Below are 25,416 nucleotides of genomic sequence, written 5' to 3'. Positions count from 1 at the left end.
GGCAACTTCAACCAACTTAGATTCATTTGTTTACAGGGAAATTAGCAATCTATCCAATGTTGTAGATATTAATGTAACTTGATAAAGCCATTAAATATAGCAACCTTGCTTGGAAAGCTTGCTAGATCATCAGGAAAGGGGATGTGAAAAACTGGGTTATTGTAAAACACAAACATGAATAAATCAGGACTATGTTAGACTATTGCGTAGTTGATGAAAAGAAAGTTGATTAAGTACATTGGACCCTAATTGGTGTTGGATGAGCAATTAGCAACCTACTGTATCTGACCAATTACTGTGTTGCCAGAGAGAGCGAGAGAGACAGATGTGCGGCTATGTTGTCAGCCAGAGCAGCAGAGAGAATAATCATGTCTGTAATCATGAATCCAGCTTGTCAAACGGTTATCCTTCAATCTAGGTGATCATAGTGATACTATAGAGGAGCTAACTAACTATGTACACATCCAGCTAACATTACTCAAGGAGCAAGTCTCTGTTGCTGACAATGTTTAGCCTCCTGACTAGAAAATGATGCTTAGAAGGTCCTCTCAACTGACTAAGCCAGCAACATTAGCAAGTCAGCTCTCATTATCTAGATTTTACTCTTTTGCACTGCTCGGTAAATTGGTGCTGGTGAATGAGGTAACTGACTAGGTTAGGTTGTAACTAGTCTAAAGATTCAGACCGTACGGTCACTGTAATTAGATCTTCCCTGTAAGGTCTGAATGGTAGGCAGCCGTGATCAGAACACAGTGGAGACGGTGCGAAATATGGCTCGGGCAATGTACCTAAAATCCAGGGATGGGAGAGGGCGCTGTACTCCTAATTATCCCATTATTCAAAATGATACACTGAGAAGTCTGAAATTCTGCTCGTTTTTAGTTAAACTGCCATTTTCGTCAGCATGCTAGCAAATGCTAAAGCAGCCCATTGGATTTGACAACACTTCCAGTAGCTACTCATCCCAATGCTAGGCGTTGCATTTTCATGGAATCTAATGGGCTACTATAGCATTTGCTAGCCGAGCATGCTGCCAAAAACGGCAGTTTAATTAAAAAACTAGCAGTATTCCAATCTTCTCGATTCACCATTCACCATTTTGGGATAATTAGGAGTACAGTGACATATTCCATCCTTGGATTGAGGTTGGTTTTCCAAGCAATACAACACACTGGGCTCTGGCTGTCCACATTCCGGCATAGCACCGTTCCGACTAGAGAGAAGAAATGAACAAAAGTCGGATTCTGTCAAGGTGGTAACTAGCTAGCTAAATGGTTAAGCATCACTGGGATAAAGCAGAAATACAATTCAGCACCATTCAACTTTGCTAGCTAGATGGCTAATTTGGCCAATGCTAGGCATGTAGCTCAGTTGGTCGAGCATAGCGCTTGTAAGGCCTGGGTAGTGGGTTTGATTCCCTGGACCACATACATAAAATGTATGCACATGTAAGAATAGTAAGTCGCTTTGGGTAAAAACGTCTGCTAAATGTCATGTATTATATATGTTATTATAATATATTAAATATTTAATTATGCAGCTAGTGCTAGGTAGTTACCTAATAAAGCTTATGTGCACACCGTAGTTAAATTAGCAACCTCATTATTTATGCACCATGTTTACTTAGTAGTGCATGCAAATGATGGCAAAGATCACCCATCTAAAATGCGGCCGGGAAGAGGACTTGCTTGCTAATGGGAACATAGTATGTTGCTCGCTACAAGCTAGCACTTAACGGATACAGTGTCTATCTTAACTTGAGTATAGCTACTTTTTCAATGTTATCGAATTCATCTACCAAGTACGTGAGCAAGCTAAATGACCCATTATGTGGAAAATGTCGTGGCTATCCCAAATGACTGAAATGTGTTTACAGCTTTTGCTTTTCATTTACCAACATATTTTAGTCTACACATACAGGCTGCAGGTCTGCTGTATTCACAGAAAATGTAGTTGTATTAAAGTAGGTGTAAAAGTTTTGTATAGACTAGTTGATTATGGGGGAATGTTACTGCTTGAATGATGGTTATCGACCAGAAAGAAATACACATTAAAATAATAGTAAACAACTATAGTAGTAGGTCATTTCCCATGAGCACCAACATGTGAAGTTCATAGGAGCATATCAAATTGGTTGTCAAATGACAGATCATTTTTTTCCTGGTCAAACTGGTGGTTTTAGAAAACATCTATCAGAAAGTCTTAAACGGTATTAGAAATTCATCAAAACATAAATGTTGAAGTAAAGATCTCTGCCAACTAATATCAACACTTATATTTGGATACATTTTTCTGCCTTCTGTAAGTTTAAGAAACATTGCCTTGTGCCTTGAAATTCCCGTTACCAAAAACCCACATATTAAAGATATTTAAAAATGTCTCTCCCTTATGAGGAGGGAGGATAATGAAAGTTCACACAAGTAACAAGTAAAGGTAGACCTATCAATTTGTTAGTGTTTTTAATAGAGGTCGACAGATTTATGATTTTTCAACGCCGATACCGATTATTGGAAGACCAAAAAAAGCCAATACCGATTAATCTGACGTTTTTACATTTGTTATATATATTTGTAATAATGACAACTACAACAATACTGAATTAACACTTTTATTTTAACTTAATATAATACACAAATAAAATCAATTTAGTCTCAAATAAATTATGAAACATGTTGCAATAATGCAAAAACACAGTGTTGGAGAAGAAAGTAAAAGTGCAATATGTGCCTTGTAAAAACCTAACGTTTAAGTTCCTTGCTCAGAACATGAGAACATATGAAAGCTGGTGGTTCTTTTTAACATGAGTCTTCTATATTCCCAGTTAAGAAGTTTTAGGTTGTAGTTATTATAGCACTATTTCTCTCTATTACATTTGTATTTCATATACCCTTTGACTTTTGGATGTTCTTAGCCTAATCTCGGGAGTTGACAGGCTTGAAGTCATAAACAGCGCTGTGCTTCAAGCATTGCGAAGAGCTGCTGGCAAACGCAGGAAAGTGCTGTTTGAATGAATGCTTACGAGCCTGCTGCTGCCTACTACCGCTCAGTCAGACTGCTATATCAAATATCAAATCATAGACTTAATTATAATATAATAAACACTCAGAAATACAAGCCTTGGGTCATTAATATGGTCAAATCCGGAAACTATCATTTCGTAAACAAAATGTTTATTCTTTCAGTGAAATACGGAACCGTTTCGTATTTTATCTAACGGGTGGCAACCCTAAGTCTAAATATTGCTGTTACATTGCACAACCTTCAATGTTATGCCATAATTGTGTAAAATTCTGGCAAATGAATTACGGTCTTTGTTAGGGATAAATGGTCTTCACACAGTTCACAACGAGCCTGGCGTCCCAAACGCCTTCATATTCCCTGACTACCTGCACTGAACGAAGAGAAGTGACACAATTTCCCTAGTTAATATTGCCTGCTAACATGATTTTCTTTTAACTAAATATGCATGTTTTAAAAAATATACTTGTGTATTGATTTTAAGAAAGGCATTGATGTTTATGTTTAGGTACATTAGTGCAACGATTGTGCTTTTTTTGCGAATGAGCTTTTGTTAAATCATCGCCCGTTTGGCGAAGTAGGCTGTGATTCGATGATAAATTAACAGGCACCGCATTAATTATATGCAACGCAGGACAAGCTAGTTAAACAAGTAATATCATCAACCATGTGTAGGTAACTAGTTATTATGTTAAGATTGATTGTTTGTTATAAAATAAGTTTCATTCTAGCAAGCAACTTACCATGGCTCCTTGCTGCACTCGCGTAACACTTGGATTGCAATGTAATTAGCCGTAATCGGCGTCCAGAAATGCCGATTAGCGATTGTTATGAAAGCTTGAAATCGGCCCTAATTAATCGGCCATGACGATTTAATCGGGTCGGCCTCTAGTTTTTACTGATATCAATTTTGGTTATGAATTATGAAGTGATTAAAAAAAAAAATCTGTTACCAAATCAGTAACGGAATTTCAGAAAATGTGGTAATGTAATTTTGCAATTGAGTTGGCTACAATAGAAAATCATAGTAGTCACAAACCACAGTTGGGTTCACAAGTTCGGACAGTAGAGTAAAGAAAAGTAGAGTATAGTTCAGTACAACACAGGAGTTCAGTACAGTACACAGTAGAGTACACTAAAATCTACTGAACTGTACTGTACTCTACAGTACTGAACTATACTTTACTGTATTGTACTGAGCTTTACTGTTCTGTGCTGTACTGTACTCTACTGAGTTCTACTGTTCTGTGCTGTACTGTACTCTACTGAGCTCTACTGTTCTGTGCTGTACTGTACTCTACTGAGTTCTACTGTTATGTACTGTACTCTACTGAGCTCTACTGTGCTGCACTTGGATGTCCAAAGTTGTGAAACATAGGCATCTCTGTGATTGGTTCAGATTTGGTACGGCCAGAACCAAACAAATTTGGTTTTTTTTGGGTGCAGAGCTCATTAGAATGATAGCCGTTGTGTAGAATAATACCCAAATATGCAAAGGAGTATATTGCATATTTATACCATGAAGAGAATGACATTCATATTTATGCGTTTGTTAGGGCTGACCCCGTTTAGTTGACTGGTTGATTGTTTGGTCGATAGGCTGTTGGTCGACTGAGATTTCTTTAGTCAAGCAATCATAAATATACATATATTTTTCACGGCGCACTAGACAGCCGTCTGATTTATGCCTGTTTCAGTGGACTAATCCATTGCCACGGGCCACGGGGATGGCACAGTCCATCGCTCTGACATATGCTACTGAAATTGTATATGGTTATATTATTTAAGAACAATGGTGCAACACTAATAAAAAAAAATATATATTTTATAACAAATGCGGTTTTCCTCGCCATTGGATAGCGGTTGATGTCTGCGGTTCTGAAACAATCTTCAGTGCGCTGTTGAAAGGGGCGCCTTTTCCAAGACCATGTTGCTATGTGCATAATAGCAAAGTTAATCAGCATATTGGTGTTGAGAACAATGCGGCGAAGGCAGCAGCGGAGTGAGGAGATTTAATTGTCTAAGAAAATTGAGGAGAGAGGAAACCCCAACTTAATTAGGTCTATAATCAATAGCCTATCTGTTAAATGTGCCTGGCTTTATAAATTAACCATATATATCTACAGAAATAAGACAGATTCTGCTTCTGTTGCATGTTTGAGTTTAATAGCCTACTGATTCCGTGAGCTCCAAGTCTCACGCCACTGCAACACGCAAAAGCAATTTCACAAGTTAAAAGAACAACTCTTTGCTAGGATTTATATCTCTGGTATAGGCTGCTTTTAATTTTCTTAGTGCTGTTTACACTGTTCCAAACGGGCAGAAAGATTACCATATTGTAATCGGGCCTATAATTAACACCCGCCAAATGCAGGTAGATTTTGGCATTGGTGGGTAAGATGTCTATTTCACCAGCCACGTTGGCCGGTGGTCAGGGCTCCACAGTGTGAGCATTTCACTCACATTTGTGGATAAAAATATTCAAGTGTGATCACATTTATAGTAAAAATGCTGCAGTAGCTGTTTTCAAAGTATTTCCGTTGTTTAGTTTCATAGCTGGTAAATTAATCGCACGTAATCAAAGAATTACAAATCCTATATAGCCTATTCCACCTCACGCTGCAATGCCGGGGCTGGGATAAAAAATAAATAAAAATATAGAACAAAACACACATCACGACAAGAGAGACACCACAACACTACATAAAGAGAGACCTAAGACAACAACATAGCATGGCAGCAACACATGACAACACAGCATGGTAGCAACACAACATGACAACAACATGGTAGCAGCACAAAACAATGTACAAACATTATTGGGCACAGACAACAGCACAAAGGGCAAAAAGGCAGAGTCAACAATATATCACGCGAAGCAGCCACAACTGTCAGTAAGAGTGTCCATGACTGAGTCTTTGAATGAAGAGATTGCGATAAAACTGTCCGGTTTGAGTGTTTTTTGCAGCTTGTTCCAGTCGCTGGTGTTGTATGTGGAGGATGAGGGCCGCAGTAGATATCTCAGATAGGGAGGAGTGAGGCCTAAGAGGGTTTTATAAATGAGCATCAACCAGTGGGTTTTGTGCCGGGTATACAGAGATGACCAGTTTACAGAGGAGTTTAGAGTGCAGTGTTGTGTCCTATAAGGAGCATTTGTGGCAAATCTGATGGCCGAATGGTAAAGAACATCTAGCCACTCGAGAGCACCCTTACCTGCCGATCTATAAAGCACGTGAAGAACTAAGTGAAATGTTCATTTTCGGAAGCGCTACGCATAGGCATAAAAGTTGGTCTAATTTACTTGAAAGGAAAGTCTACTGAAGTGAGACTTTGTCCTTGTGTTTCTTGGCTATTTACATTGTTTGTTCACAATCTCGGTTGTTTCTCTATGTTTGAGATCAACTGCTAGGGAAGAGAAGACAATGCTTGTAATAGTCAGACTCAATCTCACAGGCACAAACATGACTCTAGTTGTGTTACCACGGTAACCTCCCTGAACATTTCTCTGGGACATTTTAGTTAAAAGTCTTGGGTCCAAAAAATAAAATGTATCAGTATACACACATTACTTCTTATTAGTAATACATTTATTGTTTTAGAAACATTACAAAGCATGCTCATCAATTTTTTTTGTTTGCGTTTTCTTGGTGTAATTTTAGCGGGGCTGGTGGACCAAAACATTTATTTTATGCCCTGATTGTAATCTAACACCTGTTTGTTACACACAATACGCACGCAGCTCTCTCCTACACTCTCCTTTTCTTGATCTCCTTCATATTGTTATTACGATCATTGTTATAATAATAAGTAATGTCGTTAACATTAGTAGTCTTAGTATAGTAGCCTTGTATAACCACCATACAAGTCATTCATGTTTTGAAATGCAATCAAGTATTTTAGTTTACAAATGATATAACAAAAGGGTTTCTCGAATAATTAGCCAAAACAATAATAAATAAACTGCAACATATCAGCAATTGCATTCACGGATGCATGCAACTGTTTTTAGTCTTTGCAGTAATAATTGAATTTAAAAAATCCCCGTTAGAACAGACTCTATGGTACACGTAATTTATTTAGCATTATTTACACTGTTCCAACCCGTCAGATTTGTACAAATATTTTTTTCTAACCGCACAGGTTTGGCACACGCGCATTGCTTGCTCCTATACCCTCCTTCTTTTTCTTGATCTCCAGTGGCTTCCACAACTGTCAAATGTCTTCCATACATCGGACTTCCCCTTTCCCTCCTGAGCAACCAGTAAACATTACCCCATTTCAAATTTCTTTTTCACGTCCTCTGCATGTCACGTGTTACGGTGTTGGAGTTTGTTATAACCCATTTATTGAAGTGATTATGATGGACAATAGAGCTAGACCTATTGCATATGTGCATGCGATGCATTCATGTGTAACGTACAGAGATCAAGGGTTGAAGGAATAGGTAATGTTTTTCATAAACAAATTAGGGAATTTGGTAATAACTTTTCAGTCAGAGAAAAAGTTTTTTTTTTAATTAACTAGGAATGGCTGTAATTATGTTGCAGCTTCAGCACCACGGACAGCCAATAAACACTGTTGCTGTACCTGCTCACTGCAGCGGGGAGGAGAGCGAGGCAACGTGTGCCAGTCACAGGCACGCGCTGGCTCCCTCAAGTCATTTGTGTGTCTTAATTATTTAATCAAATGGTGTGTTTAAAGTATCAGACAAGCTCAGTGAGTATAGTTGATTTTATATGGAAAAATACACTATCAATTGGTCGAAAGAACAGACTACTTTCGGTCGACCAAGATTTTTTTTAAGTTGGGGACAGCCTTGATTTCTTTGTAGTGCAGATCAGGGACACATGATGACATTCTGTTACCGCAATTCCGTTACCGTGTGTAAATCCAGTTCACTTACTCTAGTTCAATAACCAAAGGAGATTTTTTGAAAGCCATTGTGTCATGTTATAGCGGACACCCCATTCTTTCTGCAGACATCGTTGAATCTTACTTCGGAGCTTAATTCAGAGCAGATATTTGACATGTTCTTGGAAAACATGGGCACATAAGCTGAGGGAGATTTTAAGGAAATCTGTTACCAAACTTTTCATCTGCACAGTTCTTCCAGTAAATGTGTTTTTGTCAAATGTTCAGTGTAATTTGTTAAAAGTACTCCTTGTGCAGAGAGTTCTATGATTTTGTTAAACTTTGAAATCAATAGTTTTTGTTTGACATACAATTTAAATGGAATTCAATTACCATGGAATTGCCCAGTATCTAGCTGCAAATTCACAGTTAGGGAGCATATCAGATTTTTTTTGTTGCCTGATTCCGTAATTTTCTTGCTCCAAATTCCGTTTTCTGTTTTATTTTTCCAGGTTTCAGTTTCCGCTCTCAAAATCACATTTAAAAAATAAAAGGATGTTCTTAGTGCACAACAATGCTTAAATCACACCAGAAGACCACAACAATTTAAGAAATAAAAACGAATGAAGTTAGTTGTGCAAGACATTTTATAGATAAAAACAATAAGTAGCATATATTTTTTGAAGCGTGTGCAGGGTTTTCTCCTCTGTGGCAGATATCATAACTTCTCCGCGGTAGGATACATTTTATAGGGCGCTACATATAAAGTGTTTTCAAGAAGATCCCGCAGCGCCAGAAAAATTGCCTAAACCAGATAATCCTATATGCTGCTTGCTCGTCCACCTTCCTACCCAACCAGCACAGCTTCAGAGTGACCATGAGCATTTGGGGCCGGAAAGGGGTAGCTGTTTTCATTTAAGCATGCATGGGTTCACACCTCTTCCTAGGATTATCACGGTACTACCCCAGTAACCACTGATAATAGACCTGTGCCATGTCACGTCATCTAGGCCTATTGCTATGTGTTGCCGTTCCTGGTCTCTACTGTCAGTCTGGTGTTGATCATGCAAAAGGGATATTATTACTCCTCCTGTTGCCTTCTCTGACAGTGGCTGTCTTGTCGGTGGCCAACAATAATAGTAGTGAATGATAATGAGGTGTTCCGTTCAAATGCAATAAGTGCACACACTTTTTAAATGCTCTGCAGTTCACTCAGTCCTAATCAAAAGCACTATCTGCGTGCTTCAAAGCCATTGCATTGTCAGTAGGAAAGGATCTGACTCTATTTTGTATGGGCTGTTTTTGATGACAGCCCTGGAACTTGTCAGAGTAAGGGCACCACCAGTACTGTACTCGGGTTTTCTTCAATTCCTTCTCCCCACTGATGCATGTCTACTAATGTGTTGTACTAGTGTGTTTGCTCTAGCAACCATTGACCAATTTCCCCATGTAACCTATTTCCCCATCTGCACAACGAGGAGCCTATTTCCCATCTGCACAACAAGTAGCTTATTTCCCCATCTGCACAACGAGGAGCCTATTTCACCATCTGCACAACGAGGAGCCTATTTCACCATGCGCACAACAAGTAGCCTATTTTACTTCACATGCGATTTCATTAATTTATGTTTCTATTGCTCCTGTTTCCATAATGGAATATGCCATATTTATAATGCAAGTAAAATCTTGAGCTGCTGCCCGAGTGAAAGTTGTCAGTGAGTGCTATATGAGTTGTATAACCTTGTACTAACCAGTTTAACCCTCTGTATCCTGTTGCACTACTTTCAAATCTGTGTCAATCCCCTCAGCCGTAGCTTAACAATGCTGCCTAATTAATATAGCCCTGTTAGTTCATCCCTGAGAATTCTTCCTCCATCACTTTGACTTTTGATATGAAAGCCCCTGATTCTATTTTCACCAAGGCTTTGGTATAACATGCTCCGGCTCTTCTGAGCAGTGTTGCACATTGAGGAGCGTTGTGTGATATTGTGAATTGTCCATGTCTCGTTGCCGCTGGCTGTTCTAATGAAGTCCTCTCTGTTCTGCAGCGGTCGGGAGATGTGAGGAACAGTCGGAGAGCGACGACATTGAGCTACCTGTGCATCGACACGACTCCCCCACCCCCATCTTCAGCATGAATGGGGATATGCCTCATGTTCCCATTACTACTCTTGCTGGGATCGCTAGCCTTACAGACTGTAAGTATTACACTGCCACTCACATATTTACTGATATGGTGGATTCCTGGAAAGCAAGTGAAAAGATGCTGGTGGGGGCCAAGCTAGTTTTGATGTACCGAGTCTGCTGACATTTATTCCCGCTGCAAGCTTTTTATACTAATAAATATTTAGTATACAACGCTGTTTTCAAAATGTATACAATCCTTTAAACAATAATACATCGCAACCATTTTGCTTCCTTTATGGTCAGTGCTGCCTGCCGCAAAGCTCGTTTATTGGTATTTAGATTATTCATTTACCAAGTTAGCCTGATTTTGAATTGAGCTTGTTTGATTACTCCTTTTTTTTTCTTGTTGTAATAAAGCATTAACGTTCACTACATGAATATTGCAGTCTTGGTATTTAGGACACTCCTACAACTGAGTATGATTGATGGTACTTTTCAATAGCCCTTGCTTTAGAATTGCATTGGTAGTGTAATATGATGTATAGTGCCCATATCAGAAAGTATCCACCTTTGCATATTTTGTTGCCTTAGTGCCTCAACTTTCAATGCAATACATTACACAGTGGTTAAGTGTTCAAGCCTGGATGTAAATGTCTCTGGGTTACAAATCTAGGCAAATATTCTGTGCATGCGTGGCACGTGTTTACATTGTTCGTGGCCATTTGCCTGAGTTTGACAGTTCATAAGGTTGTAGCTTGAATACAGATATGACCTCTGACGACGAGCCACGAGGCTGAAACGTTGGCACAAAATAAACAAGTGTCTTTGCAAGTACAGTGTGCCAGGGCATCGTTTCTTTGAATTATTACTCAGGATTTCCTATCCACCTGCCAAACAATCCCTAGATTTGAATTTCACTTTTAGGTTTTTGTCCTGCCAATACGTGGATTTCTCTCAACGTAATGTCTTTATTCTACTGCAGAAGTATTTCCTCTATTATTTAGCCTCTGCTTTTCTCTCTTCATTTTGTTTTGATCATACCAAGTTTACTGATAACAAGCATACCTGTTATATGATGCAGCCACCACAAGAGGTGTGGACTAGAGTCACATGACTTGGACTCGAGTCTGACTGGAGTCACATTTGAGCCTCAAGACTTGGGATTAGACTTTGACTTGAGACTGGTGACTTGAAATGATTTGGCCAGGTTTTGTATAACGTTTTGTCACTCATTTTGAGGAAGAGTCTCGGTGGATTACTCGCCACTCAGCCAGAGACAGTAACAACTTGCAACAGATTGGCTAGTGGAACGCCCTCTGATTGGACCAGCAAACTGTTAATCAACACAGGTCTGGTGAGCTTGCCAACAGATTGCTGATTTGCTGTACAGTGCAAACGTCAAATTGTAGGGAGGGAGGATTGCCATAAATGGGTAACACTTTATTTGGATACTCCATCTGTAGATGCTCTACAGACTATCACTAACATTTCAACTAACTATCTACTAGCCCTAACCTTAACTCTTACCCTAACCCTTATTCTAAGCGTTACCCTAACAAGCAGTTGCTTATCAACAAGTAGTTTGTTGATAGTATCCTTCTGTCTTTAATATTCTTGGTGATCAAGAATATTAAAGACATTCTCCGGAACTTTGGCGACTAGTAAGTATTTTTTAAATCTCCTGCTTTGGGCTGGATGTGCCAATGTGTCGTTCATACATGTGCATAATCTATGAGCAGAATTACTATTTTACCTCAATTAGCCACAAGTACACGTACATAGAGCCAGCCAGATGGAAAAAGTAGTTAGCCAGGCGCCCCCAGGCCGGGGGGCGGCGGGGGGGGGTCTACGACTGTGGCCTTTTCTCTACCAAACCATTAAGTAGTCTTACCAACTCTGGCCTTTTCAATACCAAACCTGTCACAATTGGTACTCTAACACTAGCATTGACTTGTCTTGCCCCCCCAGGGGTCAAAATGTTTTGCCAAAGTAGCTCTATTTTGGTGGCCTCGGGTACATGCTAATGCCTTCTAATGCCTTGATTCCATCCAAAATAGGATACATACCCGACAGATGGCCGCCTCGCTTCGCGTTCCTAGGAAACTATGCAGTATTTTGTTTTTTTACGTGTTATTTCTTACATTGGTACCCCAGGTAATCTTAGGTTTCATTACATACAGTCGGGAGGAACTACTGAATATAAGAGCAACGTCAACTCACTATCATTACGACCAGGAATATGACTCTCCCGAAGCGGATCCTGTGTTTTGCCTTCCACCCAGTACAATGGATCGGATCCCAGCCGGCGACCCTAAACAATGACGCCGTAAAAGGGGCAAACAAAGCGGTCTTCTGGTCAGGCTCCGGATAAGGGCACACCGCGCTCCACTCCCTAGCATACTACTCGCCAATGTCCAGTCTCTTGACAACAAGGTTGATGAAATCCGAGGAAGGGTAGGATTCCAGAGAGACATCAGAGACTGTAACGTTCTTTGCTTCACGGAAACATGGCTCACTCGAGAGACGCTAACGGAGTCGGTGCAGCCAGCTGGTTTCTTCACGCATCGCGCCGACAGAAGCAAACATCTTTCTGGTAAGAAGAGGGGCGGGGGGAGTATGCCTTATGATTAACGAGACGTGGTGTGATCATAACAACATACAGGAACTCAAGTCATTCTGTTCACCTGACTTAGAATTCCTCACAATCAAATGTCGACCGCATTATCTACCAAGGGAATTCTCTTCGATTATAATCACAGCCGTATATATTCCCCCCCAAGCAGACACATCGATGGCCCTGAGCGAACTTTATCTGACTCTATGTAAACTAGAAACCACACACCCTGAGGCTGCATTCATCGTAGCTGGGGATTTTAACAAGGCTAATCTGAAAACAAAACTCCCTAAATTCTATTAGCATATCGATTGTGCTACCAGGGCTGGTAAATCCCTAGATCATTGTTATTCTAACTTCCGCGACGCATATAAGGCCCTCCCCCGCCCTCCTTTTGGAAAAGCTGACCACGACTCCATTTTGTTGCTTCCAGCCTACAAACAGAAACTAAAACAAGAAGTTCCCGTGCTCAGGTCTGTTCAACGCTGGCCCGACCAATCTGATTCCACACTTAAAGATTCGATCACGTGGATTGGGATATGTTCCGCATTGCCTCCAACAACAACATTGACCAATACGCTCATTCGGTGAGCGAGTTCATTAGAAAGTGCATCAGTGACGTAATACCCACAGCAAAGATTAAAACATTCCCAAACCAGAAACCGTGGATTGATGGCAGCATTCGCGCGAAACTAAAAGCGCGAACCACTACTTTTAACCAGGGCAAGGTGACCGGAAACATGACCGAATACAAACAGTGTAGCTATTCCCTCCGCAAGGCAATCAAACAAGCTAAGTGCCAGTATAGAGACAAAGTAGAGTCGCAATTCAAAAGCTCAGACACAAGAGGTATGTGGCAGGGTCTACAGTCAATCACGGATTACAAAAAGAAAACCAGCCCCGTCGCGGACCAGGATGTCTTGCTCCCAGACAGACTAAATAACTTTTTTGCTCGCTTTGAGGACAATACAGTGCCACTGACACGGCCCGCTACCAAAACCGGCGGGCTCTCCTTCACTGCAGCCGAGGTGAGCAAAACATTTAAACGTGTTAACCCTCGCAGGGCTGCAGGCCCAGACGGCATTCCCAGCCGCGTCCTCAGAGCATGCGCAGACCAGCTGGCTGGTGTGTTTACGGACATATTCAATCAATCCTTATCCCAGTCTGCTGTTCCCACATGCTTCAAGAGGGCCACCATTGTTCCTGTTCCCAAGAAAGCTAAGGTAACTGAGCTAAACGACTACCGCCCCGTAGCACTCACTTCCGTCATCATGAAGTGCTTTGAGAGACTAGTCAAGGACCATATCACCTCCACCCTACCTGACACCCTAGACCCACTCCAATTTGCTTACCGACCCAATAGGTCCACAGAAGACGCAATCGCAACCACACTGCTCACTGCCCTAACCCATCTGGACAAGAGGAATACCTATGTGAGAATGCTGTTCATCGACTACAGCTCAGCATTTAACACCATAGTACCCTCCAAACTCGTCATCAAGCTCGAGACCCTGGGTCTCGACCCCGCCCTGTGCAACTGTGTACTGGACTTCCTGACGGGACGCCCCCGGTGGTGAGGGTAGGTAACAACATCTCCACCCCGCTGATCCTCAACACTGGGGCCCCACAAGAGTGCGTTCTGAGCCCTCTCCTGTACTCCCTGTTCACCCACGACTGCGTGGCCATGCACGCCTCCAACTAAATCATCAAGTTTGCGGACGACACTACAGTGGTAGGCTTGATTACCAACAACGACGAGACGGCCTACAGGGAGGAGGTGAGGGCCCTCGGAGTGTGGTGTCAGGAAAATAACCTCTCACTCAACGTCAACAAAACAAAGGAGATGATTGTGGACTTCAGGAAACAGCAGAGGGAGCACCCCCCTATCCACATCGACGGGACAGTAGTGGAGAGGGTAGTAAGTTTTAAGTTCCTCGGCGTACACATCACGGACAAACTGAATTGGTCCACCCACACAGGCAGCGTTGTGAAGAAGGCGCAGCAGCGCCTCTTCAACCTCAGGAGGCTGAAGAAATTCTGCTTGTCACCAAAAGCACTCACAAACTTCTACAGATGCACAATCGAGAGCATCCTGTCAGGCTGTATCACCGCCTGGTACGGCAACTGCTCCGCCCACAACCGTAAGGCTCTCCAGAGGGTACTGAGGTCTGCACAACGCATCACTGGGGGCAAACTACCTGCCCTCCAGGACACCTACACCACCCGATGTCACAGGAAGGCCATAAAGATCATCAAGGACAACAACCACCCGAGCCACTGCCTGTTCACCCCGCTATCATCCAGAAGGCGAGTTTAGTACAGGTGCATCAAAGCAGGGACCGAGAGACTGAAAAACAGCTCAAGGCCATCAGACTGTTAAACAGCCACCACTAATATTGGGTGGCTGCTGCCAACATACTGACTCAACTCCAGCCACTTTAATAATGGGAATTGTTGGAAATGTATGTAAAAATATATCACTATCCACTTGAAACAATGCCACTTAATATAATGTTTACATACCCTACATTACTCATCTCATATGTATATACTGTACTCTATATTACATTTACATTTAAGTCATTTAGCAGACGCTCTTATCCAGAGCGACTTACAAATTGGTGCATTCACCTTATGACATCCAGTGGAACAGCCACTTTACAATAGTGCATCTAAATCTTTTAAGGGGGGGGGGGGGGGGGTGAGAAGGATTACTTTATCCTATCCTAGGTATTCCTTAAAGAGGTGGGGTTTCAGGTGTCTCCGGAAGGTGGTGATTGACTCCGCTGCCCTGGCGTCGTGAGGGAGTTTGTTCCACCATTGGGGGGGCCAGAGCAGCGAACAGTTTTGACTGGGCTGAGCGGGAACTGTACTTCCTCAGTGGTAGGGAGGCGAGCAGGCCAGAGGTGGATGAACGCAGTGCCCTTGTTTGGGTGTAGGGCCTGATCAGAGCCTGGAGGTACTGAGGTGCCGTTCCCCTCACAGCTCCGTAGTCAAGCACCATATCATCTACTGCATCTTGCCATCTTTATGTAATACATGTATCACTAGCCACTTTAAACTATGCCACTTTATGTTTATATACCCTACATTACTCATCTCATATGTATATACTGTACTCTATACCGTCTACTGCATCTTGCCTATGCCGTTCTGTACCATCACTCATTCATATATCTTTATGTACATATTGTTTATCCCTTTACACTTGTGTGTATAAGGTAGTAGTTGTGGAATTGTTAGTTTAGATTACTCGTTGGTTATTACTGCATTGTCGGAAATAGAAGCACAAGCATTTCGCTACACTCGCATTAACATCTGCTAACCATGTGTATGTGACAAATATTTTTTTTTTTATTTGATTTGATTGAAATGATTTACTTCCCAGATTGGAAAAGTTTGTTGGGGTATTGTGTTGAAAGACATGACTTTACAATTTAAATGACAAAAAACGTAGGAATTCAGTGTATTGTTAGTTGTTTTGGATATCATCTAGGCCTATTTGATCAGAACTATTGTAAACCTTTTTTAAAACATTTAATCTGTCTTCTCTTGATTTGTCTTATTTACAGTTTTACTGCAAGATATGAATTGCCACAATGTTTGCTCTTCAAATTATGTAATTTATTAAAACTGAAAATAGATCTATATAGGCCACATTATCTTGAAAAATCTATTAAAGGACAAATATATACAAATAAAAGAGTTATTTCAGTCGTAAGTATTATATCTTTCTGATTTACATAGCCTAAATTATTGAAACATTTAATATTTAGGTAGGGACCTAAAATCTGGTTTTTGCCTGGTTCCGTTTTGTTCTTTCCAAAATTCTGTTTTCTCCATTTAGTTTTTCCAGGTTTATGGTTTTTGCTCTAAAAATCTTTTTTTTTTATAGAACATCCACTGTTGTTGTTTTTCTAAGTCCACAACAATGCTTAAACCACGTCAGGAGCTAACTTTTGAGGTCTGGAAAACATTTAAGTAATTTAGATTTTTGGGTGTAGTTGCCCTTTAATTCAAGTGGGCACCTAGTACAAGAGGCTGTTTAGAAGTGTTTTTGTAGTGCACGTGATGGCCGAGTTTGCAAAGTAAATACCCGCTGGATTGATAAAAATAATAATTATATCCTTCTGCCAGGTAAGCATAGGCTACTTTGTAGTTCATATTTAAATGAGAAGGTTTTTGGGAAAGCCTTTCCATCTACCAGAAGACTGTTTTCATTCGCATCATCGCTAACGGCTACAAAAAGTGGTAGACGTGCACACCACACACAGACAGGGGCATGCTGGTTGCCTCTTTAGAAAGTTGCAGGAAATACGATTCACTGATGCGTTCTGTTCATGTCTTATGACAAACTTGGGCAAATTAATACATTTTCAATACATTTACATTGCCTTAAAGTGTTCTCACACCTTTACTTTTTCCACATTTTGTTGTGTTTCAGCCTGATTTTTGACAATATCCCATAATGTCAAAGTGGCATTTAGTTTGTATAACATTTTTGAGATTAATAAAAAATGAAAAGCTGAAATGTATTGAGTGAACAAGTATTCAACCTGTTATGTTATGGCACGCCGAAATACTTTCAGGAGTAAAAATGTGCTTCACAAATCCCATAAGTTGCATGGACTCATTTTGTGTTCAGTAATAGTGGTTAACATGATTTTTGAATAACTACCCCATCTCTGTACCCCACACATACAATTATCTGTAAGGTTTCGCAATCTAGTAATGAGTTTAAAGCACAACAACCAATGAGGTTTTTCAGTTCCTTGCAAAGAAGGGCACCGATTAGTAGATGTGTAGAAAATAATCCTTGCTAGTGGTGCAATGACTGGGAGTCTATGGGTAACGCTTGTAAGCAAAACTAACTCTAACTTCCTTCATACTTGACACAGAGACGTAAAAAAATTGTATCCATTAATTCATCTGACTTTGGGGAAGTAGATAAAGGGACTCGTTGCCAAGGTATCCCTTTAAGTAATACTGCAAAAAATTGGAAAATAAATTTACTTTTTGTTCTAACTACAAGCATCATGTTTGGGGCAAATCCAACACAGCGTACCACTCTTAATTTTTTCAAGTATGGTGGTGGCTGCATCATATTATGGGTATGCGTGTCCATTTTTTACGATTTAAAAGAAACTGAATAAGGGCCTCCCAAGTGGCACCGCAGTCTAAGGCACTGCAGTGTTGCTGCGTAACTACAGCCTGGTGTTCCACAAGGAATCGTATTCTAGCGACTCCTTGTGGAGTCGGGCGCCTGCAGGCTAACTTCGGTCGTTAGTTGAAGTGTTTCCTCCGACACATTGGTGCAGCTGGATTCTGGGTTAAGTGAGCGGTTAAGAAACGCGGTTTGGCGGGTCATGTTTTGGGGGAGCATGACTCGATCTTCGCCTCTCCCAAGCCCTTTGGAGAATTGCAGCGATGAGACCAGATCGTAATCACGAAATTGGGGAGAAAAGGGGGGTAAAAATTACAATAACAAAATAAGAAACAGAATACCGCTAAGCACGGGCAAAATCATTTTAGTCTTCTTTCCAACAGACACTGGGAGAAAAACTCCCCTTTCAGCAGAACAAAATCCTAAAACACAAGGCCAAATATACATTGCAGTTGCTTTCCAAGATGACATTAAATGTTCCTGAATGGCCTAGTTAAAGTTTTGACTTAAATCAGCTTGAAAATCTATTGCAAGACTTAAATGGCTACGATCAGCAACCAACTTCACAGAGTTTGAAGAATTAGAAAAATTATAATTGGCAAATATTGTACAATCCAGGTGTGCAAAGCTCTTAGACTTACCCCAAAAAACGTACAGCTGTAATCGCTGCCAAAGGTGTTTTTAACAGATATTTTTTATATTTTTTATAAATGTTTGTATTTTGTGTAGATCGTTGACCAAAAATTACAATTCAATCCATTTTAATCCTGCTTTGTAACAACAAAATGTGAAAAAAGTAAAGGGCTGTGAATACTTTCTGAAGGCACTGTAGTTAATTACCTACTAAAGTCAATACTTTTTTAAAATATTGTTCAATTCCGTTTTAATGCCTGGATTCCGCGAGGGCCCAAATTATCATATTTGGACCAAAATGAGGCTCTCCACAACCTGTAGTTTCTGTAGTATTGATTCTTCATCGAATGCTTTTATAAGTTATCTACAGATTCTCGCCCCAAAAGCCTAGGCATACCAATAGCCTATGCAAATTTGGGAGCCAAATGAACGGCTCTCTCACCGATTCAATTCGGTAGGCTATACTGACTGACGAGACGAGAGTCACTCACTTTAGCGTCACTGTGTGGAAAGCCCCGACATCCTAGGAAAGGAAACCTAAGAAATCCTTTTGTTTACTAAGCACAGCGCGCACCAGTTTTACTGGGAGGGGGAACAGACATCAGACTGTTTCTCCCTGTCCTCACTCGCTTTGTGACTGACAGTTGCCTAACCTATCAATAGATTGCTAGAAGATGCATATCGTTCATTCTAGAGGGAGAGGGTTTGACGGACTAGCGAAATATACTTTTCTAAGTTAAAAGTAGCCTAGTTAATAAGAAGTGGAATAGTAGTTGGCTGAAAATGAGTCTTATCGGCTGATTAGCCTATGGCCGGTGTTTATGGAAAACACTGAGTTTGAAACCAACTGTTTACTGAGAGCTGTGCTGCGCCATTTTTCCCCACGTGGGCCAGCCCCCTAGCAATTATAGTTCCAGCCAATGAGCTTCATCCCCTCAGCATTTGAGTGACAGCTAGCGAGATGCACACACAGCGGAGTGCGAGAGGGCAATGACGTGGTGTAAATACAGTTGAAGTCGGAAGTGTACATATACCTTAGCCAAATACTTTTAAACTGTTTTTCACAATTCCTGACATTTAATCCTAGTAAGAATTCCCTGTCTTAAGGGCCTCCCGGGTGGCGCAGTGGTCTGTGCTAACTGCGCCACCAGAGTCTCTGGGTTCGCCCCCAGGCTCTGTCGCAGCCGGCCGCGACCGGGAGGTCCGTGGGGCGACGCACAATTGGGCTAGCGTCGTCCGGGTTAGGGCGGGTTTGGCCGGTAGGGATTTCCTTGTCTCATCGCGCTCCAGCGACTCCTGTGGCGGGCTGGGCGCAGTGCGCGCTAACCTAGGGGGCCAGGTGCACGGTGTTTCCTCCGACACATTGGTGCGGCTGGTTTCTGGGTTGGAGTCGCGCTGTGTTAAAGAAGCAGTGCGGCTTGGTTGGGTTGTGCCTCGGAGGACGCATGGCTTTCGACCTTCGTCTCTCCCGAGCCCGTACGGGAGTTGTAGCGATGAGACAAGATAGTAATTACTAGCGATTGGAAACCACGAAAATTGGGGAGAAAAGGGGATAAAATTTAATTTAAAAAAATTTAAAAAATAATTCCCTGTCTTAGGTCAGTTAGGATCACCTCTTTATTTTAAGAATGTGAGATGTCAGAATAATAATAGAGAGAATGATTGATTTATTTCAGCTTTTATTTATTTCATCACATTCCAAGTGGCTCAGAAGTTTACATACAGGCAATTAGTATTTGGTAGCATTGCCTTTAAATCGTTCAACTTGGTTCAAATGTTTCTGGTAGCCTTCCACAAGCTTCTCACAGTAAGTTGGGTGAATTTTGGCCCATTCCTCCTGACAGAGCTGGTGTAACTAAGTCAGGTTTGTAGGCCTCCTTGCTCGCACACGTTTTTCAGTTCTGCCCACATATTTTCTATAGGATTGAGATCAATACTTTGTGATGGCCACTCCAATACCTTGACTTTGTTGTCCTTAAGCCATTTTGCCACAACTTTGGAAGTATGCTTGGGGTCATTGTCCATTTGGAAGACCCATTTGCGACCAAGCTTTAACTTCCTGACTGATGTCTTGAGATGTTGTTTCAATATATCCACATAATTTTCCTTCCTCATGAAGCCATGTATTTTGTGAAGTGCACCAGTCCCTACTGCAGCAAAGCACCCCCACAACATGATGCTGCCACCCCCGTGCTTCACGGTTGGGATGGTGTTCTTCGGCTTGCAAGCGTCCCCCTTTTTCCACCTAACATAACGATGGTCATTATGGCCAAACTGTTCTATTTTTGTTTCATCAGACCAGAAGATATTTCTCCAAAAAGTATGATCTTTGTCCCCATTTGCAGTTGCAAATCGTAGTCTGGCTTTTTTTATGGCGGTTTTGGAGCAGTGGCTTCTTCCTTGCTGAGCAACCTTTCAGGTTATGTCGATATAGGACTCGTTTTACTGTGGATATAGATACTTTTGTACCTGTTTCCTCCAGCATCTTCACAAGGTCCTTTGCTGCTGTTGTGGGATCAATTTTCACTTTTCGCTCCAAAGTACGTTCATCTCTAGGAGACAGAACACGTCTCCTTCCTGAGCGGTATGACAGCTATGTGGTCCCATGGTGTTTATACTTGTGTACTTTTGTTTCTACAGATGAACGTGGTACCTTCAGGTGTTTTGGAAATTACTCCCAAGAATGAACTTTTGGGTTGGTCTACAATTTTTTATTTAGGTCTTGGCTGATTTCTTTTGATTTTCCCATGATGTCAAGCAGAGCGGCACTGAGGTTGAAAGTAGGCCTTGAAATACATCCACAGGTACAACTCCAATTGACTCAAATGATGTCAATTAGCCTATCGGAAGCTTCTAAAGCCATGCCATCATTTTCTGGAATTTTCCAAGCTGTTTGAAGGCACAGTCATCTTAGTGTATGTAAACTTCTGACCCACTGGAATTGTGATACAGTGAGTTATAAGTGAAATATTCTGTCTTTAAACAATTGTTGGAAAAATGACTTGTCATGCACAAAGTAGAAGTCCTAAACGACTTGCCAAAACTATAGTTTGTTAACAAGAAATTGTTGAAAAATGAGTTTTAATGACTTCAACCTAAGTGTTTGTAATTTTCCGACTTCAATTGTATCTGCACATACTGTATGTAACATAGTATGCCATTTCCTGGGACCACTTTTGGCTTGTGAGCGCTACTTTCAGAACTATTGGCTAAAAAGTATACAAACGTGCCAGAGAATCTCTTTAAGTGCTTTCTTTCCAAGCTCACCAGCAACGGGGCATCAATCAAAAATTACTAGCATAGGCCTACTGGTCTTTTGTTATGCCAAAATCGCTTGACATTTTTTATTTGCTTATGAAGATTACATGTGTAATTTGTTAAAAGTAATTATTAAATAACCAAAATGTGTTGTAGACAAACTTATGAAAGTGGATGTCTGGTAGCCTCAATAAATAGAAAAAGTCATTGTCAGACTTTGGACCCTTTTACAGCTAGAATAGACTTTGTACCATATGTTTTGATTCTTACCAAATATGTTGTCTTCTCACATTATTCGAACCCCACAATTAATAAACAGCTTATGAAGCTCTCTTAGCCTATAGATCACTTATTGCAAACAAATAATCTTGACCTAAAAACTTCTGTGCTTCCTTGACAATCACTAATCAAAAACAACAAACATTTTTCTCTGCAAACCTGCTTATCTTCTCTCTTTTGTGGCACCAATGTGAGGGGTTATGGCAGGGGAACCAGTGTTTCAGTAGTCTAGTGTGTGGTGTGGAAATAATGACAAGCAAACCTGGGTAGCTTTGTGCTCACATTGCCCTAAAAATGGAACCGGACTGTGGAATTCAAGCAAACCGAACTCAGACCACCTCTCTTGATGGTCTCAGTTCGCTTCAGGGTCTCGTTTGAGGGTTCTGAGTTCCTTTGGAGTGTTCACACTGCACATCAAATGAAGTGAACCGCACTGACCACAAACTTTTTAAGGGACCAGGTGTGAAAACACCCTAAAACTATGGATGGTTTTATGCAGTAATGGATTTATCCCTAGCTTAATACTTTGCATTTAGGTTGTACAATGTATTTTTTTCAAATACATTTTTTTTTTTTTTTTTTTTTTCACCTTTAGGCAAGAACAAATTATTATTTACAATGACGGCCTACCAGGGAATAGTGGGTCAACTGCCTTGTTCAGGGGCAGAATGCCAGATTTTTATCTTGTCAGCTCGGGGATTCGATCCAGCAACCTTTCGGTTACTGGCCCAACGCTCTAACCACTAGGCTACCTGCCGTCCCATGGGGGAAATGTAGGAAAACAGTTGATTTTAAATTAGGGATTTCATGGCTAATTGAGGTAAAACAGTAATTCTGCTCATAGATTATGTATGTATGAACTACATATTGAAACATCCAGCCCAAAGTGGATGTTCAGTAATGTCTTAGTCGCCAAAGTACTGGAGAATATCTTTAATAGTTGAATATAGAGAGAAGCATGCCAACCTATAGGCCAGTGTTTCCCAAAGTTGGTCCAGGGGACCCCAAGGGGTGTATGTTTTGGTTTTTGTCCGAGCACTTCACAGCTGACTCAAATAATCAAAGTTTGCTAATTTGTTGATTATTTGAATCAGCTGTGTATTGCTAGGGCAAAAAACTAAATGTCCACCCCTTGGTGTCCACGGGAGCGAGTTTGGGAAATGCTGCTATAGGCCCTGCATGACCCCAATGCATTAAAAAACTACACCATGTCCGGGCCAGTAGAAATTCTGTTTGGGACAGTACATTTTTGTCCAACTGGCCTGACGAGAAAGAAAATAAGTTAAGATTGGACCCTGGCATGGTTCAACAACATCCCAGCTACTCCACAATATTGGTTTCACTGAATAAGGAAGCCTATACTGAAAAGCCTCCTTCCAAGCCTCCTCACAGATTACTGCACCTGTACATAGCCCATCTATGATTTAGCCCAAACAACTACCTCTTCCCCTACTGTATGTATTTATTTATTTATTTTGCTCCTTTGCACCCCATTATTTCTATCTCTACTTTGCACATTCTTCCACTGCAAATCTACCATTCCAGTGTTTTACTTGCTATATTGTATTTACCTCGCCACCATGGCCTTTTTTTTTGCCTTTACCTCCCTTAGACTTATTTTTCTACTGTATTATTGACTGTATGTTTGTTTTACTCCATGTGTAACTCTGTGTTGTTGTATGTATCGAACTGCTTTGCTTTATCTTGGCCAGGTCGCAATTGTAAATGAGAACTTGTTCTTTACTTGCCTACCTGGTTAAATAAAGGTTGAAAAAAATATTACAAATGTGGGCCAGCTCCCTAGAAATTTGAGTTCCAGCCAAAGCAGAGAGTTTAATTTTGTAAATCCCTTTCTGTAAAATAAATAAGCTCAGCGAGTGTATTATTGTGTGTTTCTTTTTGCTCTGGACAGTTTGCGTGTGCTGTGTGAAGGCATCAGTAGCGTGGTGGTGCTTGAATGAATGGCCAATCATATTGCTTAAATACAACTAGCTTGAGTATTCTGCCTGTGGTCTTCATTGGGTTTTAATGGTAGACTGTGACAGAGAAGGTAAATGTTGAAATGGAACTCAAAAATGCGCAGAAAGGTTAATGGCCAGGTCGGGCCAGTGACTGTCGAGATCCACTGGCCATCGTTACTGTTGAACCCTGCATGCACCTTTTTCCCATTTCAGCCTTTGTTGGTTACAGCGAGCAGAGATGACCATGATCACATATCATAGTTAACTAGTTTTAATGTTGTTCTGCCATTGCTGCGCATACACCGCAGGTGTCGTTAAAGGGTGTTGCAAAACCACATCAACAGAGAGCTATAGGTGTTTTATCACCGTTGGCCTCATCCCGTAGCACGCGCTCCAGCAGGTATATTTCACTGGTCACCCCCAAAGCCAATTCCCCTTTGGCTGCCTTTCCTTCCAGTTCTCTGCTGCCAATGACTGGAACGAACTGCAAAAATCACTGAAGCTGGAGAGCCATATCTCCCTCACTAGCTTTAAGCACCAGCTGTCAGAGCAGCTCACAGATCACTGCACCTGTACATAGCCCATCTGTAAATAGCCCATCCAACTACCTCATCTCCATACTGTTATTTATTTCGCTCCTTTGCACCCCAGTATCTCTACTTGCACATTCATCTTCAGCACATTTATCACTCCAGTGTTAATTGCTTTATTGTAATTGTTTTGCCACTATGGCCTATTTCTTGCCTTACCTCCCTTATCTTACCTCATTTGCACTCACTGTATATAGACTTTTTGTTTTATTTTTTCTACTGCATTATTGACTGTATGTTTTGTTTATTCCATGTGTAACTCTGTGTTGTTGTTTGTGTTGCACAGCTTTGCTTTATCTTGGCCAGGTCGCAGTTGTAAATGAGAACTTGTTCTCAACTAGCCTACCTGGTTAAATAAAGGTGAAATAAAATAAATATCTTGACATCCCTTGGCAGTTTCCTTCTTACCCGGCAGCTCAATTAGGAAGGAAGGTGGGATATTTATTTTCTGGGTGGTATAATATACTATCCACATCTTCATTATTCACTTGGCTGTGCTCAAAGGGATATTCAGTGTATTTTCATTATGGCGGATGTCTTCTCGCTCACCCAACCTCCCACTCACTCAGGCTAACCTGTCTCCTCTTCATCTTTGCAGTGTTAAACCAGCTGCCCCTGCCATCCCCTCTCCCTGCCACCACCACTAAGAGTCTGCTGTACAATGGGAGGATCGCAGAGGAGGTCAACTGTCTGCTGGCCTGCCGGGATGAGAACCTGGTGTCCCAGCTGGCTCACAGCCTCAACCAGGTTTCCACCGAGCACATGTGAGTACCTCCCCACCCCTGCACATTTCTATGCTTGTTTTCCAAACAGCTGAGTAGAGAAAGTTATGAGCCACAGTTGCCATAGTTGATTCATGTATAAAGTTTGTGATTTATTCTGATGTGCTGACTGTAACCTTTCTGCCCCACCCCCCTCCCC

At 41.2% G+C, this 25,416-nt stretch overlaps 1 protein-coding gene across 3 annotated transcripts in view; it reads left to right on the top strand.

Moving 5' to 3' along the window:
* Positions 1-25,416, top strand: part of LOC129818660 (nipped-B-like protein) — a 51,379-nt gene that overhangs the window by 1,285 nt on the left and 24,678 nt on the right. For all 3 annotated transcript variants that reach the window (XM_055874776.1, XM_055874775.1, XM_055874774.1), the window contains exons 2-3: positions 9,918-10,067; positions 25,094-25,259. In XM_055874776.1, the coding sequence (XP_055730751.1) occupies positions 10,004-10,067; positions 25,094-25,259 (230 nt within the window). In that variant the 5' untranslated portion in view covers positions 9,918-10,003. The remainder of the gene's footprint in view (positions 1-9,917; positions 10,068-25,093; positions 25,260-25,416) is intronic.

This window comes from Salvelinus fontinalis, chromosome 21, assembly GCF_029448725.1.
Source record: "Salvelinus fontinalis isolate EN_2023a chromosome 21, ASM2944872v1, whole genome shotgun sequence".
Lineage (NCBI taxonomy): Eukaryota > Metazoa > Chordata > Actinopteri > Salmoniformes > Salmonidae > Salvelinus > Salvelinus fontinalis.
The sequence above is the reverse complement of the archived record's forward strand: the minus strand, read 5'-3'. Positions and strand labels throughout refer to the sequence as shown.